At 34.1% G+C, this 17,686-nt stretch overlaps 4 protein-coding genes across 5 annotated transcripts; 1 reads left to right on the top strand and 3 right to left on the bottom strand.

Annotated features, from left to right (window-relative positions):
• Positions 1-898: 898 nt before the first annotated feature.
• On the bottom strand, positions 899-7,578 carry LOC149709984 (testis-expressed protein 10 homolog). Its single transcript, XM_089858621.1, has 13 exons — positions 7,290-7,578; positions 6,419-7,217; positions 4,879-4,988; positions 4,684-4,803; positions 4,395-4,608; positions 4,193-4,325; positions 3,969-4,135; positions 3,714-3,897; positions 2,587-2,812; positions 2,403-2,483; positions 1,356-1,635; positions 1,149-1,273; positions 899-1,040 (listed from the first exon to the last, which is right to left on the bottom strand). The coding sequence occupies exons 1-13, from the start codon at positions 7,467-7,469 to the stop codon at positions 954-956; spliced, it is 2,706 nt and encodes a 901-aa protein (XP_089714747.1). The 5' UTR covers positions 7,470-7,578; the 3' UTR covers positions 899-953.
• A 505-nt stretch (positions 7,579-8,083) lies between these two features.
• On the top strand, positions 8,084-11,605 carry LOC149709983 (cation-dependent mannose-6-phosphate receptor-like). The gene is made up of 6 exons (XM_089858623.1): positions 8,084-8,498; positions 8,565-8,795; positions 10,056-10,131; positions 10,194-10,288; positions 10,359-10,485; positions 10,921-11,605. The coding sequence occupies exons 1-6, from the start codon at positions 8,323-8,325 to the stop codon at positions 10,984-10,986; spliced, it is 771 nt and encodes a 256-aa protein (XP_089714749.1). The 5' UTR covers positions 8,084-8,322; the 3' UTR covers positions 10,987-11,605.
• Positions 11,606-14,261: 2,656 nt separating this feature from the next.
• Positions 14,262-15,760, bottom strand: LOC149709982 (uncharacterized). 2 transcript variants are annotated; one of them, XR_016376446.1, is made up of 7 exons: positions 15,590-15,760; positions 15,412-15,526; positions 15,134-15,279; positions 14,927-15,041; positions 14,742-14,840; positions 14,518-14,644; positions 14,262-14,452 (listed from the first exon to the last, which is right to left on the bottom strand). XR_016376446.1 is itself a non-coding variant. In XM_089858604.1 (7 exons), the coding sequence occupies exons 1-7, from the start codon at positions 15,736-15,738 to the stop codon at positions 14,384-14,386; spliced, it is 828 nt and encodes a 275-aa protein (XP_089714730.1). In that variant the 5' UTR covers positions 15,739-15,760; the 3' UTR covers positions 14,262-14,383. The 2 variants fall into 2 exon arrangements, 1 of the variants encoding a protein (XP_089714730.1); XM_089858604.1 differs by having other exon boundaries at positions 14,734-14,840.
• Positions 15,761-15,911: 151 nt separating this feature from the next.
• On the bottom strand, positions 15,912-17,610 carry LOC149709981 (uncharacterized). The gene is made up of 7 exons (XM_089858605.1): positions 17,356-17,610; positions 17,177-17,297; positions 16,983-17,110; positions 16,530-16,626; positions 16,349-16,458; positions 16,163-16,289; positions 15,912-16,094 (listed from the first exon to the last, which is right to left on the bottom strand). The coding sequence occupies exons 1-7, from the start codon at positions 17,514-17,516 to the stop codon at positions 16,026-16,028; spliced, it is 813 nt and encodes a 270-aa protein (XP_089714731.1). The 5' UTR covers positions 17,517-17,610; the 3' UTR covers positions 15,912-16,025.
• Positions 17,611-17,686: the final 76 nt, after the last annotated feature.

Raw genomic sequence — 17,686 nt, 5'->3', positions numbered from 1 at the left:
ATACTTTCTAAAATTTCTCCCTTAAGTCCTAAAGCAGCGAAAAAAAAATCTAGGTTAAGTTATTTGAACGAGAAATTTCTTCCTTGATCGCAATCATATTAAAAAAAACAAAAAAAGCTGTCGATGATGAGCTATTGTTCAATAAATGATAAAAATTAGTTAAGCCTTAGTCAAAACTTTTGTTTAGGATAATGAATGTTAAAAATAAATAAATAATTAAAAAACTTAAAACCCTCAATTATACATTCCCTAAAAATAAGTTTGTTGGCCTTAGTGAATCTATATCTATATAAATCAAAGTCCTGACTGACTGACAGACTGACTGATAATCAACGCGTAGCCCAAAAAGCTTGCCCTAGAAGGCTGAAAATTTGCAGGAACGTTACTCATAAGTAGTAGGCGCGTACTAAGAAAGATTTTTCCAATCCACCGCCATCTTAAAACATGGCGCCCAGAAATGTAAAAACTCTTCTCTATGCAACAGAGTCCGCGCGTTTCAACCGATTTCACAGATATTTAGTACACGGGTTTCCTTTAACCTATAGACGGACTGAATGGTCTTTTGGGTTCGATTTGCTGCCATATTTTTAAATGGCGGCCAAAAACTAAAAAACCCTTCTTTATGGAATAATGTCCGCATGAAAAGTAATAAAAAATGTCCCGACGGGCAACGCCGAGTGCCTTCGCTCCTAGGATGCTACAAAAATATAAGTCATCAGTAAAGTCTACCCATTCTTTGTATCATTTTGATGGAAGTTCTTATTACGCGCGAGCGACGCCGCGGGTAACAGCTAGTGAAAACATAAAGCACTGAATTTTAAATTTTTATTGTTTTCTTTAATTAATAACAAAAGTAAAAACATTTAAAACAATGGGAAAAACAAATTAAGTGCAAACGTAGTATTTCAAAAAAGTTTTTATTAATCATTTAGAAAGTTCGTTAAGAAATTTTATTAATATTTTGCGCTTTTTTGACTGTGTTCTTTAAGATCATAGCAAACTTGTCGGTACCAACGTTTACCATCAACACTATTAAAAGCCTTTAAAAAATTATAAGTAAATAAATAAATAAATAAGATTATTAGCTTTAAATATTAAAATTAATTAATTAAGAATTTAAATAAAAAATTAAATTAAGGCAATCTCACCCTCAATTTCTGCAATATTTTTGCGATAATAATAGCTTGCTCCCTTTTTAAATCAGAGTTTTTAATGATTTCGACAACAACCCATCCAATACAGTCAGTTTCACCTTCCGATAACGCTTCAGTGCCTAAAAATTTAATTAATTAATAAAATAAACGCGAAAAGGGTTAATTAATTAATTAATTTATAATTCTGGATTCATTATTTACTCGAAATCTGTCTCAAAAGAATTTGACACATCAACGAAGTGCAATCTTTACTATTCATAATGAAACCAAACATGATGACAACGTATTCCTCGCAAAGATACCGAGGTTTCAATTTATCATTCAAATTAGCGGTTAAACTGTTGGTAACTAATCCCGATAGAGCTAGTTCGACTAAAGTACGATTAAGTTCGGAAGTTAAACCACTCGTGGCAAAGTTTAAAGCAGCGGCTAAGTTTAGAATCCCAGCAACACAATGGATCGGTAGAAATTGGCAGGTATTCTTTAATTATGTGTTTAATTAAGGATTTAAATTAGAGTTTAGGATATTACGATTCGAGGGGTCGGACGTTCGGCATTTTAGTGTACGGGATTTTGAGATTTCAAGATTTTGACCAAGATTTTGAGATTCTGACTGAGATTTTAGAAATCTTGAAATCTACTCCAAGATTTTAAGATTTCGGGATTTTGAACGCGATTTCCAGATTTTGAAGGAGATTTCGGGATTTTGAGGGAGATTTTCAGATTTTGAAGGAGATTTCGGGATTTTGAGGGAGATTTTCACATTTTGAGGGAGATTTTCAGATTTTGAAGGAGATTTCGGGATTTCGAGGGAGATTTTCAGATTTTGAGGAGATTTTCAGATTTTGAAGGAGATTTTCAGATTTTGATATTTTAGGGTGAGATTTCGGGATTTTACGTTAAGATTTCGGGATTTCTAGATTTTAAGGTAGGGATTTCGGGATTTTAGGTGAAGATTTCGGGATTTTCAGATTTTAAGGTAGGGATTTCGGGATTTTCAGATTTTGAGGTAGGGATTTCGGGATTTTCAGATTTTGAGGTAGGAATTTTGGGATTTCTAGATTTTGACGTGAGATTTTGGGATTTCTAGATTTTGACGTGAGATTTCAGGATTTTGAGATTTTAAGGGTAAGATTTCGGGATTTCGAGATTTTCGAGAGAGATTTTAATAGATTTCAAACGAACTGTACAGGGATTTTGACAAACGTCCGACCCCCTCGGGATATTATTAAGTCAAAAGGAGTTTACCAGGAGTTTAGAGAGATATATTTCAGTGCCTTTAGCAACATCAGTAATATCAGGAAATTGCATCAAAAGTTGGCAAATGTCCTTAATTAAAGTCGCGAGAAAAATAAATTTATTTTAATTACTCTGACGCGAACTCGTGTACCCTAATTTCAAATTTAATCTAAAGAAAAAGGTTCTATCGTACTTTTGTGAGAAGCATATGATGTTTCCAACTATTAGTTTCAGATGGAACAATAGCGAATCTAAATATTTCGGGCGTATTATTACGGAAGTAATTAAAATCCGGATGACTTTGGTATTTCTTTTGAAGAGCGGGTCCTTCACTGAGAGAAACTCCAAATTGTAAACATAATAGAAGACTTAGAAAATGGCCAGGATCAAAATGCATCTTATTGCCCGACTGATAACACCTAAATTAAAATGATAATACAAGGATTTAAGACTAATGGCCAAGGAGTTAATGTCGCGCCAATTGGCCCAAGGGAGTTAAGGTCGGCAATGGACCAAGGGAGTTAAGGTCGGCAATGGACCAAGGGAGTTAAGGTCGGCAATGGGGCCAAGGAGTTAAGGTCGGCAATGGGGCCAAGGAGTTAAAGGTCGACAATGGACCAAGGAGTTAAGGTCGCCAATGGGCCAAGGGAGTTAAGGTCGCCAATGGGCCAAGGGAGTTAAGGTCGGCAATGGGGCCAAGGAGTTAAGGTCGGCAATGGGGCCAAGGAGTTAAGGTCAGCAATGGGGCCAAGGAGTTAAGGTCGGCAATGGTGCCAAGGAGTTAAGGTCGGCAATGGGGCCAAGGAGTTAAGGTCGGCAATGGGGCCAAGGAGTTAAGGTCGGCAATGGGGCCAAGGAGTTTATGTCGACAATGGGGCCAAGGAGTTAAGGTTGCCAATGGGCCAAGGGAGTTAAGGTCGCCAATGGGCCAAGGGAGTTAAGGTCGCCAATTGGCCCAAGGGAGTTAAGGTCGCCAATTGGCCCAAGGAGTTAAGGTCGCCAATTGGCCCAAGGAGTTAATGTCGCCAATGCGCCAAGGAGTTAATGTCGCCAATTGGCCCAAGGAGTTAATGTCGCCAATTGGCCCAAGGAGTTAATGTCGCCAATTGGCCCAAGGAGTTAATGTCGCCAATGGGCCCAAGGAGTTAATGACGCCAATGGGCCAAGGAGTTAATGTCGCCAATGGCCCAAGGAGTTAATGTCGCCAATGCGCCAAGGAGTTAATGTCGCCAATGCGCCAAGGAGTTAATGTCGCCAATGCGCCAAGGAGTTAATGTCAACAATGCCCAAGGAGTTAATGTCGCCATTATCTGTACATACCTGAAAGATAGAACTTGAAGTAGATAATTCCTGTTTCGATCAGCGATGAATTCCGTGCGCAAAATCTCAGATAATTCGCGAAATGCCGACATATTTAATTTTGGAATTCCCAAAATGATTTCGATTAAGTATCTTTCCAAAGTTTCTTGTTCCTCATTGATGCACCGAACTTGTCCTAAAAGCTCTGCCATAAGAATTATACATAATTAGGCCTAAATATCTTAAAACTGTATAATTAAAATAGAACATTATTACTAATAATTGCAATATCGTTCTTTTGAAGCGAAGATAAGAAAGGTTCGTATTTTTTAGGAGCGATTCTCCGCGCGTATTGAGCCAAGATTGTCAAATATTCCTTGTTGTTACTTTCGTTTATTAATTCTTCAGGGAAATTTCCCAGGAATTCCTTGACAGGCGCAGAACTTAAGTAAAGCAAAAATTAATTACGGGAGAAAAACTTCAGAAATTAATTAATTTACTTCAAAAATGGTCTATATTTTGGAATCAAACATAAATCCACGAAATAATCAAAAATAGGTTGACGTTCTTTACGATTCGCTTTCCAGTTTTTACATAATGAATATAAAGCATTGTGCAATTTCCCGCAAAAATCTACGAATATAATTAAAATTAACCAGCCCTTTAATTAATTAATAATTAAATTTAAAAATTAACATCTACCTTCATTCATGTTATAATCAATCATTCTTTTAACAGTTTTCAAAGCAATTGAGATATTTTTTGTTCCCCTAACTTCTTCGCGTTCGAAAATGTTAATTAGATAATCAATGACTTTGTCAAAACAATGTCCACTCAATCCCCGAATTTTATTCAATTCCGAAACGGTTACGGAATAAAGTTTGCAGAGAGTTAAGTTTAACTCCAAACTCGTCAACTGATAAAGTTTAATTAGAGTTAAATATTTAATTAATTAAGTACAGTAATTAACGGGAAAAGTTAATTAAATTACTGTAGATTTCTTGTCTTCCGATGACAATTTAGACATAGGTGTTCCCAGGAAAGAGTATGGGAAATTTGACATGAATTGTGTTAAAAAGTCACGTGTAAATGTTTCTTGAAAAAACGCCAGCTTAATATTGCAATAAATGTAAGTTTGAGTTAATTTTTGTCAAACTTTCTAATAGTTTTTTATTAAAATTAGTACATTTTCCGAGCCTTTTGTATCCTTATCAAGTATCTCAGCCCAATCACCAAGAAGGTAGGCCACTTTTAATATGGAATACATCGTTTCCCCTAAATTCTTCGATATATTGCCTATATGAAATTGTTTCCCTATTAGTTCTATGTTAATTAGGGCCTAATTCAGGGTTCATACAACTTTTGGAAAACCGATTTGCCTGACTTTTCAATGTTTTTCCTGTATATTTCCCTGAGTTTTTCCCTATATATTTTCTTGCGTTTTCAATGTGTTTTCCCTATATGTTTTCTTGCGTTTTCAATGTGTTTTGTTTTCCCTTTATATTTTTTTGAGTTTTCAATGTGTTTTCCCCCATATATTTTCCCGAGTTTTCAATGTGTTTTCCCCCACATATTTTTTTGCGTTTTCAATGTGTTTCCCCCACATATTTTTTTGCGTTTTCAATGTGTTTTCCCCCACATATTTTCTTGCGTTTTCAATGGGTTTTCCCCCACATATTTTTTGCGTTTTCAATGTGTTTTCCCCCACATATTTTTTTTGGCGTTTTCAATGTGTTTCCCCCACATATTTTCCCGAGTTTTCAATGTGTTTTCCCCCATATATTTTCTTGCGTTTTCAATGTGTTTTCCCCCCATATATTTTCTTGCGTTTTCAATGTGTTTTCCCCCACATATTTTTTTGCGTTTTCAATGTGTTTCCCCCACATATTTTTTTGCGTTTTCAATGTGTTTTCCCCCATATATTTTCTTGCGTTTTCAATGTGTTTTCCCCCATATATTTTCTTGCGTTTTCAATGTGTTTTCCCCCATATATTTTCTTGCGTTTTCAATGTGTTTTCCCCCACATATTTTCTTGCGTTTTCAATGGGTTTTCCCCCCACATTCTTTTGTGTTTTCAATGTGTTTTCCCCCATATATTACCCCGAGTTTTCCACATTTCTTCCCATATATTTTCCCGACTTTTCTACATTTCCTCCCATATATTTCCCCGACTTTTCCAAATTTCTTCCCATATATTTCCCCGACTTTTCCACATTTCTTCCCATATATTTCCCCGACTTTCCCACATTTCTTCCCCCCATATATTTCCCCGACTTTTCCACATTTCTTCCCATATATTTCCCCGACTTTTCCACATTTCTTCCCATATATTTCCCCGACTTTTCCACATTTCTTCCCATATATTTCCCCGACTTTTCCACATTTCTCCCCATATATTTCCCCGACTTTTCCACATTTCTCCCCATATATTTCCCTGCGTTTTCCACATTTCTTCCCATATATTTCCCTGCGTTTTCCATGTTTATCCCATATATATTTCCCTGAATTTTCAATGTTTTTCCCATACATGAGTAATATTAAAAGGAGTTGATTTTAATAGTTGAAGCAATTAACCCTTCCACAGATCAAACTTACTAAGTCTAAAACCTTACAAATTTCCCCAATTTTTTTTTTTATGCAACCAATTTATTTCCCTTATTTTAAAGGGTTTCCCGGGACTGTTTTCCAGGTTTGTATGAACCCTGTAACTCATAATTCATTTATGCCTTTTTTGGAGGAATGGCTGGGTTGCGCTTCGATCCAGGTTTCTTTCAACAACGGTATAAGCACCGAAATGAAATTCTTGACCACTTTGGAGTCCCTCAAGGTATTAACTTCGAGCGCAAAAGGATCGGTAGAATTTAACGTAAACAATGGCAACAACATTGGTTGAAATGGTCCCGTATTGTAGATGGGGCAATAAAGTGGCGAATTCCCATCCCATCGAACTTCTTTCACTTTACTATCATTTTCCTTATTATCCCTTGATTTCCAATATTCGATAGCGGCTGTTAAAAACTTTTCCATTCGTCGCAAAACTCCAACACGCCATGTTTGGGTTGATAAACTACTAGAAGGTGTGATCGCTAACGTTCTAACAGGTACACCACCCAAGCCGGAATCTTTCTCAACTGAGATTTGTTCCAAAAAATTGAACAAAACTTGACTACCAACTGTTACAGTTTGTTCAGGGTACTTTTCTAATAACAAATCAACGAATTCCAAAGAACTTTTGCGAATATCGGAGACAATATGGGTCATAGCGCATGATAGGTAAGAAGTAACGATAGAAAAGAATGGGGTAATATGATTTGGCGAAACGTGTTTGAAAACTATGTTTAATAAAGATAAAACCGCTTCCCGTACGCGTATTTCTCTGTCTACCATTAATTCACACGCTTTCTCAATAATTCCCGCTAAATTTGGAAGAATAGCTTCGGGTTTTTGGACCAAATGGTCTTTTAAACCAATAACACATTCTACGCGAGTACCAGGGTTGTAATTAAGTAAACGATTCAAATATTCCTGAAAGTTTTATATTTTTTCTTATAATTAACCGTACTAATTTAAACTAATTAAAATTTAAATAAAACTTACCTTGACAGTTGGTTTTTTATTGGTAAAAGATCCCAAGGAGTCACCACCTTCTCTTAATTGATTTCTAATCACGATTTTCTTCGCTTTAAAACTGGTGTCAGTTACATTAGTACCTCTGGGTAATCTTTTGCCGACTTTAAACTTAATTTTCTGAAAATCGGTATTCTTTTTCTTCCCCATAATTAATGTTCTAATTAACCAATAAAGGTCCTCGCTACTTTACTCGGCTCAAAACTGGCGCAAGAAACGTGTGTGGGACCGTGTTATTAGGCTTAGCGCTAGTGTCAAAGCCGGTCGCTATGCAGGGCCGGAAATAAGCACAGGACACTGGACATTGTCCAATAAAAATTTGAAATGTCCCATAATTTTTTTAAAAACTAAGGGGGTCACTGGACATTTTGACCAATAAATTTTCCGAAGTTTTGATAGCTTGACATGAAGATGCGACACTATTTGTGCGCACTCCAGTGGACAATGTCCAATAACTTTATCAGTCAAATAAGAGGGTCACTGGACACATGTCCTATAAGAAATATTTCTTATTTCCGGCCCTGTCGCTATGGTGTCTGGGAGCTGGAAGAAAGAAAAAAAAGCACTTCCGGCTGAAATTATGCCTTTTATCGTCAGAATTTACATGGAGTAGTTTTAAGGGTGTGAACTATAGTGAACATAGAAAACTCCCTCCTGCACATTATATAATAAATGAGTCTCCTATAATATTTCTCCATGGTGGCCGATTCCAAGCAGCCAATGGCAATTCGGTTATATAAAAAAAGAATAAATTAAAAGGAGTGCGCATGACTTCCTGTTGTTCTGTCGTCTGTTACCTTGGGGTTTTGTGGTTTAGTGAAGTTTATTTTCGGGTGTTTTGGTTTTAATTTAAGTATTAATTTTGGTTATTGGCATGTAATTAACACCAGAATGCTTTAATTATCTAGTAACTTAAATTATTTCAACAAGTTCCTGTGTAAAGTAGAATAAATAAAAGAAATAGCTCAACCTAACCTTACTCTTCAGTTAAACCCAAAAAATAATGGCAAAATGGAATATGATTTTCTACCCTTCGTTAGTAGTTTTAGTTATATATTTGTCTTTGAGTTCGTGTGGCGAGATTAAATGCACGAATAAACCCAAAGATTCGTGCGTTTGCCGGTTTTCTAATGGATCTATAATCAATTTAAAAACTGTTGGACTTCAATCTAAAGCAATGTAAGAAAACCATTTTGTAAAAAGTAAACTACGTAAAGCTAACATTTTAGCTACCTTCTTTGAAAGGTTTGAAGATATGAAAACGCTTCCTGATGATGGATACCGCTACTCTTATAACCCTTGCTACACTTTCTCTGAAGGACCATCAAATTCAGGTTGTTATAAAGGAGTTGCAGCTTGTCAATCAAAAGGGGATACAGAGTATTATGATATTGGTATCCAAAGCTCTGCCAGATTCTTTGAGAATGGATCTCATATATATATACATTATGAAAGTTTTGGAAAAACGCCTTTAAGGTAAGTTTTTAATATAAATTTATTAAAAAAAATTACTAATAAATTAATAATTTAAATTATAATATTATAATATTTAAATTATAATATTATAATATTTAAATTATAATATTATAATATTTAAATTATAATATTATAATATTTAAATTATAATATTATAATATTTAAATTATAATATTATAATATTTAAATTATAATATTATAATATTTAAATTATAATATTATAATATTTAAATTATAATATTATAATATTTAAATTATAATATTATAATATTTAAATTATAATATTTAAATATATTTAAATTAATATTTAAATATATTTAAATTAATATTTAAATATATTAAATATATTTAAATTAATAATTAAATATTTAAATGTATTAAATATATTTAAATTAATAATTAAATATTTAAATTAATAATTAAATATTTAAATTAATAATTAAATATTTAAATTAATAATTAAATATTTAAATTAATAATTAAATATTTAAATTAATAATTAAATATTTAAATTAATAATTAAATATTTAAATTAATAATTAAATATTTAAATTAATAATTAAATATTTAAATTAATAATTAAATATTTAAATTAATAATTAAATATTTAAATTAATAATTAAATATTTAAATTAATAATTAAATATTTAAATTAATAATTAAATATTTAAATTCATAATTAAATATTTAAATTAATAATTAAATATTTAAATGTATTAAATATATTTAAATTAATAATTAAATATATTTAAATTAATAATTAAATATATTTAAATTAATAATTAAATATATTTAAATTAATAATTAAATATATTTAAATTAATAATTAAATATATTTAAATTAATAATTAAATATATTTAAATTAATAATTAAATATATTTAAATTAATAATTAAATATATTTAAATTAATAATTAAATATATTAAATATATTTAAATTAATAATTTAATATATTAAATATATTTAAATTAATAATTTAATATATTAAATATATTTAAATTAATAATTTAATATATTAAATATATTTAAATTAATAATTTAATATATTAAATATATTTAAATTAATAATTAAATATATTAAATATATTTAAATTAATAATTTAATATATTAAATATATTTAAATTAATAATTTAATATATTAAATATATTTAAATTAATAATTAAATATATTAAATATATTTAAATTAATAATTAAATATTTAAATATATTTAAATATTTAAATATATTTAAATTAATAATAAAATTAATTGTTTTAAGATCAACAAATGTTACTCTAGTTTGTGATCAAACTACTTCTTTAGTTGTAATAGGAGAGAAACTTCAGAATCAATATGTAAGAAAATTAGGCCTATTTATTTCAAGGAGTGAATTATATAATTTAATATAATTAATAAGGAAATGGAATTACATTCACCTTGTGCTTGCCTTAATGGTTGCGTTACCTTGACCCCTGATGAAGGATTATCCACCGGTTCTATTCTCGTTATCTTGTAATTAATTACTCTAATAATTGACTCTAATGACCCCTAGACAGTTTAATAATATCTCGCTGCGTTATAGGCTTTTTGTTTTCATTTTATTCTACCTAATTGGCGGAATAATCTATCAAAAAATAATCCGCGGTGCCACTGGCTATGAACTTCTTCCTAACTTAGAGTTTTGGCTCGAATTTCCGCTGCTGGTTAGGGTAAGTTAAGTTTCCTTAAGCATATTACCGACATCAGAAGTGAGATGAGACCAGAAGTACTGAGCTAACCAAATTCTTCACTCGGAGAAAGTGAATATTCTTGATAACACAAGAACGGTTGGCCCTCTAGTGGCGGTTTCTGAATTTTCCCTCCAAAACGTGAGACACTCGCGGCGGTAGACGGCCGAACTAGATTCAAGTACAGGCGTCCGTGTTCCGCGGCTTTAGGTTGAGGGGAAGGGGGTAGGAAATGTTTTTGGAACTCGACCAATTTTTTTCTCTCTAGCGTAGGCGCGATTGAAGCGGCGTAAAATCTTCAAATTTGTTCACTAGTGCCAGGATCTATTACCAATGCTAGAGCCCTTCACTTCTAGTCTCATGTCACTTCTGCTGACATAAATATCATGGTAACATAAACAAGATTTGTCGCTATAGGATGGTTGCATTTTTTGCAAGAATGGGTGTGATACAAATCCACGAACAACATACGATAGGATCTGATAAAAAAAACATACAACTTTTTTATTTAGTAATTAACTCTACAATTTTAAAATTAATCAACGTGATTATTAATTAAGCATTTACCGGCAACAAAAACCTTGAAAAAAATTATGTAATATACGCATTTCTTACAATTCTTACAAATTTATACAAAAAAGTAACCAATGATCTGATAAACACGTACGTACATTTCTCAGACTCAGAATTTGATAAATAACTAAGAATTATTGCCTTGGTGATGGGTAAAGTAAATTAAAGTTACTAATCATGTGAGATTGAGCTTATTTCCAAAGCTATCAAGGGCCTTGTAAAGTACTTTTTTAATTAATGTAAAATTTAAATTTAAAGTAGTTTATACAACTGCCGGAGCCAAAATTGAAAATTGTGTTTAAATATTTTGATACCACGTGGAATGTTATACAACTTCATTACAGATTTTAAAATAATTACATTACAAGTGTTCACTGTTAAGAGTATTTTTGTTAAATCATGTATGTACAGTTGTTATTTCTAAAAGTAACTTTTCTATCATCGTCGCGTGGCTAAATATTCTAATTACTTAAAAATAAATAAAATGGCCATAAAATTTAACATTTGAATAAATTTCTGTAACTTTTCAGCATTGTTGTTTTGGTCTTGTCTTACTTGTTAAGCCTATTTCACGCGCCATTTTCAAATGGCGGTGAGTCACGTGGCATCTTAAGCCTAAGATTACTCATCTCCTCATGGTTGGTCTTGTCTTACTTGTTAAGCCTATTTCACGCGCCATTTTCAAATGGCGGTAAGTCACGTGACATCTTAAGCCTAAGTTTACTCATCTCCTCATGGTTGGTCTTGTCTTACTTGTTAAGCCTATTTCACGCGCCATTTTCAAATGGCGATAAGTCCCGTGGCATCTTAAGCCTAAGATTACTCATCTCCTGACGGTTGGTCTTATCTTACTTTTAAGCCTATTTCACGCGCCATTTTCAAATGGCTACAATTCACGTGGCATCTTAAGCCTAAGATTACTCATCTCCTCATGGTTGGTCTTGTCTTACTTGTTAAGCCTATTTCACGCGCCATTTTCAAATGGCTATAACTCACGTGGCATCTTAAGCCTAAGATTACTCATCTCCTCATGGTTGGTCTTGTCTTACTTTTTAAGCCTATTTCACGCGCCATTTTCAAATGGCTATAACTCACGTGGCATCTTAAGCCTAAGATTACTCATCTCCTCATGGTTGGTCTTGTCTTACTTTTTAAGCCTATTTCACGCGCCATTTTCAAATGGCTACAATTCACGTGGCATCTTAAGCCTAAGATTACTCATCTCCTCATGGTTGGTCTTGTCTTACTTGTTAAGCCTATTTCACGCGCCATTTTCAAATGGCTATAACTCACGTGGCATCTTAAGCCTAAGATTACTCATCTCCTCATGGTTGGTCTTGTCTTACTTTTTAAGCCTATTTCACGCGCCATTTTCAAATGGCTACAATTCACGTGGCATCTTAAGCCTAAGTTTACTCATCTCCTCATGGTTGGTCTTGTCTTACTTGTTAAGCCTATTTCACGCGCCATTTTCAAATGGCTATAACTCACGTGGCATCTTAAGCCTAAGATTACTCATCTCCTCATGGTTGGTCTTGTCTTACTTTTTAAGCCTATTTCACGCGCCATTTTCAAATGGCTACAATTCACGTGGCATCTTAAGCCTAAGTTTACTCATCTCCTCATGGTTGGTCTTGTCTTACTTGTTAAGCCTATTTCACGCGCCATTTTCAAATGGCTATAATTCACGTGGCATCTTAAGCCTAAGATTACTCATCTCCTGACGGTTGGTCTTATCTTACTTGTTAAGCCTATTCACGCGCCATTTTCAAATGGCGTTAAGTCCCGTGACATCTTAAGCCTAATAATGAAATTAACGTTACTTTCCCCGTTGCTATTTATTATTATTTTCAATCGATATTTTTCGAATTCAACTCTAAAACGTCGAGATACCTTAGATATCCTTCTTAGTAAGGTAAATTTGGGTAAACTTGCCCGTTTAAAAGACTCAACGATGCCAGTTACTAAGCCTAACTCCGTCAAAAGTCATTGGGAAGCGTGGGGAGAATGGGGAATGTGTTCCCGTAGTTGCGGAACAGGTAGAGTTTATCGTAGACGAGTATGTTTGTTATCGGATTTGTCTCTTTGCAACGGTAATGTCCATATCCAAAGTCATTTGGTTATGACCCATTTTGAATTCAAGTAAATTTTTAGGTTCCGCTATAGAACATAAACCATGTGTAGGTGAAATTGATTGTCCTATAAATGGTGGCTGGACTGATTGGACCAGTTGGCAATGTAGTACGTCATGTGGTCCGGGTGAATCGGTACGTTTTAGGAAGTGTACCAACCCAATTCCGGCTAACGGTGGTAAAGAATGCGAAGGTTTAGCCATGGATGAGGGAAAATGTTGGTTAGCTGACTGCCCCAATGTCCAATACGCCCTTTCGTCCAAGACAAAGGCCATCATAAATGAACGTATCATGAAGACAGTTTATAATTACGTCATTCCAAGTGGTAGCCGAGTTACTCTGCCATGCGACAAAGATTTAGTATCGAGGGTTTATGGAGAATACCCCAACTCTGACACTGAATGGTTTAAAAACGGAAAAAAATTCGAACGCGACACCTTTCGTGCTTGGATTGTAGATTCAGATTTGATCGTGGCTTATGCCCTTCCTGATGACGTCGGTCTCTACGATTGTAGAGTGTTTTATTCCGGAAATCTGAGCACATCTGTGTCTGTAGTAACTCTGGTGGTTTTGGATTTAACACCTTTAATCGTGTACCAAGGTGAGACGTTCGAATTCAACTGCTGGTGTAACGAAATGAAGAATTACTTCCCGGAGTTGTCCAGAAACATGATTTTCAATAACACACTCTACTCTCAAGAAAATGACACGTGTCCCGATGCGTTTTTCACCCTGGACACAATTTCGACCAGTCATAATGGAGAATGGCGCTGTCATTTGGTGGAAAGAGCTACAGGAAGAGTTTGGACAACTAATGTCCAACTCATCAAGGTCTTACCACCTAGGAGTTGTATTGATAAGTTGTGGAACAACCCTTTCTATTTAATCGTCGGTATATTAGGATGGTTAGTCGTCACAGTACTGTTGGGATGCGTCGTTGCCTGGTGGGACGATCCTGTTGAGGATAAAATTGTACAAAAAAGAAAAAATAGTACCACGAGTCGAACCCGCAAAGAGGAGAGAGTACCATTAGTTCAAGAAAGTGCACTATAATTTTTATACAACATTTATTTTACATTTTTTATTATGTAATAATATATCAACACAAGTATATTAGTTGGGTTTCTGGAGGTTCTGAGTTGTTAAGTACTTGCATCTTTTATCGTCTTGATTACTTACATATTGTCATATGCGCTACCGATTCTCTTGGTTCGGCAGCAGTTACAGGCAAATCTGACACCATCCTGCATCACAATGGTATTTAGATGAATTACAATTAATCCCTGGATGGATCTTTACGGCTACTTACAATTACAAGTAACGGGAAAGCCGTCCAGAATTCAATATGAGGTAGAAGCTCAACTCCTGATACCCCACCAACTATTTTATTGTACACTACACCTCCCAGAACGTAAAGCAAGAGGGCAACGAAGAATCTAAGCAAAATATGCAATTTTAACTCCAGATATCGTTACGTAGATGCTCCAAGTATTTATCCCGCTCAAATTAGAACAATGTTACTGACAAGATTACCAAAATAGATCCAGTTGAGATACCCTTCTTTTTGTGTGGCGGGTTACTTATAGGACATCCATCTAGACATCCGCAAATTGATGTTAGTTTTAATTGCACCTGTGAGATCGTGGATTTGCATCAAGGTATTTATGTATAAAGCAAACATTTACTTTAAAAAAAAAAAAAACTGCAAATTGCCGCACCTCAATAGTAGTATTGGGATCATCAACGCTATCCATACCAATAAACTCCACAAACTCCAATACCGGATCGATGGCTTTTGTATTGCATTCTAAGTCAACTCTAAGTAACCTCTTTCTAAACACAAATTTAATACAAATTCGAATGAAACGAATTTTGACTTGCTGACATTCACGAAGTAATTGCAATAATTACTTGGCGTTAATTACCTTCCTTCATTAGGCCCAGCGTAAGTGATGGTGAATTTATTATCCTTTGTTCCTACAATCTTTGTTTCCTGTTGCAACGCCATTCGGAATTGAAAAGTCTCTGTCGAATTATCCTCAACTGTACGGTTTACATCGTGTAAACACGCCTTAATTCGGGAAATTTCGTTTAAATACTTAAAATTAGTATATAGCTTAAGTTATAACCCTGTGCCCAAAACCAGCCGAACTGCCTACTAAAAGACTGTGCATTTGTGAAGTATAGTTAATATATCACTTACTGCAACGTCAATACATTCTTCGTTCGGTAAATTCGCATCTCTTGTACTAGTGGCTTGATAACAAGGATTGTACGAAATTGAGACATTATCAAATTCTTCGTTGGCTGATTCGAACCTTTAATTCAAACCTAATTGAAACTTGCGCATTTAATTAACTACTAAGCCTCGGTTATTTTACTTGAAGGTATGATCCGTATTTCCCAATGGTTGTAGATTAATCAAACCTTTGTCTGTTTCACAAAGACAGGGGTTGTTGTCTTTACAAGTAATTTCATCCTGAGCAAATACGCTTAACGCGGTACTTAAAACTAATATTAATTTGTACATTATTCAGTATTATATCCTTTGTTGAAATCGTGCGATATTCCCAAGTGTGAGATTACATATGGACAGAATGGGCGTAAATCTTTTGTTAGATGCAAGGTTTACCTTTGTGATAACAACTGATAAGAGATTAATTTCTTCTCAATGTTACAATTACAAGAATTCAAAACAAAACCTCGAAATGAAACTGCACTTTAGTTTCAAATATATATATTTTTTTTTTACAAATTTATCGAAATGTAAATAAATTAAGAAGAACCTAGAGTTGGATCACAAAATCTTGCGATGACCTATGCATTGTCGTAAGCAACGCCAAGTCTTCTAGGCTGGCAACAATTGCAGGAGAAACGAGCACCATCCTAAAAGACGATGATTTGTAGTTCAGAAACGGTTCACTGTTTACAAATTAATAGCAATTAATATATACCGCGACCAGTCCGGGGAAGGCTCTCCAAAATTCGAGGTTGGGTAGCAACTCGCAACCAGTCGCGTTCTTGGTTCGGTGGTTGAGGATCATTCCACCAAGGAGGTACATAAGAACGATGGTGAAGAATCTGTACCATGAAATGTGGATTTTTAATTTGAACTTGTTCCGCGCAAGTACTTGCCTTACATTATGAGAAGAACCGATCCGAAGGATAACCCCTTAGATGGTTTTGGTACGGGTTCATCCATGGGACATCCATCTGGACATGCGCAGACCGAAGTTAATCTTAAATTCACCTGCGATAATAATGGATTATGGGTTTTTAGGGCAATTGCCATACTTATATTACATTGAATTAGTACTTTACATATATTATTGCGTTAAATTTATTAAAAGCTAATAGTTCAAGTTTTGGAGTTGTTGCATCCTTTTGGCAAACCAATTCTACCAGCGTATCCAGTTCACTGTTAGAGATATTCATCGTTAGCAATTGTTCTTTAAGAAATTTATGTTAATATTATCATAAGTTCATAAGATATGTTCCATAAGCATGACACATCCTATGCTTTGTAATGCTAGAGACTTACAGCTCGAGTTAGTTCGAGAACGACAAGCGAGAATTGACTACATCCAGTCAATTTTGCAGGACTTCCATCTAGGTCCTATTTAGTCTGCATTACTAAGCCTTTGACAGCGTCTCACCAGGCGTCTTCGCTTTACCTCGAATCTATGACCTACCACACTCACTTCATGACAAGCTCCAGTTTGTAACCAGTGACAAACTTATTGAACATATCTTATGAACTTATGATATGATTACTTTGAAACTGTGGTCTCGGAGTATATAATGGCATTTTCCCCATTGTTTGTCACATACGAGTATTTATCATGGACAGCCACTTGGTATTGTTCCGGTTTAGCAGTGTCAGTGCCATTTATCAAACAAGCCTTTTGAACAATTAAATAAATTAATTAACTAGACTAATTTTTTACTGACGTATTTGGCTACTGAACTGCGACATCCCGGCACTCCTGGTTGGGTAAGTCCTTGTATTTCGTGAATGTAGCCGAGTAGCAAGGATTGTATGATATGGAAATTGAGGCATTTACAGTTTTATTGAATGTTTCACTAAATCTACAAAGTTTAAATGCTATAATTTTAATCTTTTTAGCCTTAATTAACATTTACCAACCTCATTGTGCCATTTCTATTGCCTAGTGGTTCGAGATTGATAACACCACTTTCTGTTCTGCAAAAACACGGTCCACTTTCAATGCATAATGGCTTTTCTTGCGCGAAACATGTCATGGATAGACATAAGGTCAAAATTCCTAAACGAATTAATTTAGTCATGATATTATTGGTTAACTAGAAGCTTCGTAATAGCAAAATTCAGGACCGTTCAGGCCTCAAGGAATCAAGTTCTGGTTTAAATCAAGAAAAAAAAAATATTTTAGATAACTGTGGATGGGCTCAAAGTCTTTCAAAATGAGAACTGATAAGTTTGAAACTGGTTTGAAATG

Source organism: Phalangium opilio, unplaced genomic scaffold (genome assembly GCF_054372755.1).
Source record: "Phalangium opilio isolate 3A_F unplaced genomic scaffold, DU_Popi_V2 ptg000011l_1, whole genome shotgun sequence".
Classification (NCBI taxonomy): domain Eukaryota; kingdom Metazoa; phylum Arthropoda; class Arachnida; order Opiliones; family Phalangiidae; genus Phalangium; species Phalangium opilio.
The sequence above is the reverse complement of the archived record's forward strand: the minus strand, read 5'-3'. Positions and strand labels throughout refer to the sequence as shown.

Bases quoted from the DNA above. Each gene is read 5' to 3' on its own strand.
- LOC149709984 (XM_089858621.1), bottom strand. From the start codon at position 7,469: ATGGGGAAGAAAAAGAATACCGATTTTCAGAAAATTAAGTTTAAAGTC. The intron at 4,989-6,418 runs GCATAAATGAAT...AATTTCATATAG, and splicing joins CAGCCATTCCTCCAAAAAAG to GCAATATATCGAAGAATTTA. The intron at 4,136-4,192 runs GTAAATTAATTA...GCTTTACTTAAG, and splicing joins AAATATAGACCATTTTTGAA to TTCTGCGCCTGTCAAGGAAT.
- LOC149709983 (XM_089858623.1), top strand. From the start codon at position 8,323: ATGGCAAAATGGAATATGATTTTCTACCCTTCGTTAGTAGTTTTAGTT. The intron at 8,499-8,564 runs GTAAGAAAACCA...CTTCTTTGAAAG, and splicing joins GGACTTCAATCTAAAGCAAT to GTTTGAAGATATGAAAACGC. The intron at 10,132-10,193 runs GTAAGAAAATTA...ATAATTAATAAG, and splicing joins AGAAACTTCAGAATCAATAT to GAAATGGAATTACATTCACC.
- LOC149709982 (XM_089858604.1), bottom strand. From the start codon at position 15,738: ATGTACAAATTAATATTAGTTTTAAGTACCGCGTTAAGCGTATTTGCT. The intron at 15,042-15,133 runs GTAATTAACGCC...ATTTGTGTTTAG, and splicing joins GCTGGGCCTAATGAAGGAAG to AAAGAGGTTACTTAGAGTTG. The intron at 14,645-14,733 runs GTCAGTAACATT...TATTTTGCTTAG, and splicing joins GGATCTATTTTGGTAATCTT to ATTCTTCGTTGCCCTCTTGC.
- LOC149709981 (XM_089858605.1), bottom strand. From the start codon at position 17,516: ATGACTAAATTAATTCGTTTAGGAATTTTGACCTTATGTCTATCCATG. The intron at 16,290-16,348 runs GTAAGGCAAGTA...TTCATGGTACAG, and splicing joins GGATCGGTTCTTCTCATAAT to ATTCTTCACCATCGTTCTTA. The intron at 16,095-16,162 runs GTATATATTAAT...ATCGTCTTTTAG, and splicing joins CCTTCCCCGGACTGGTCGCG to GATGGTGCTCGTTTCTCCTG.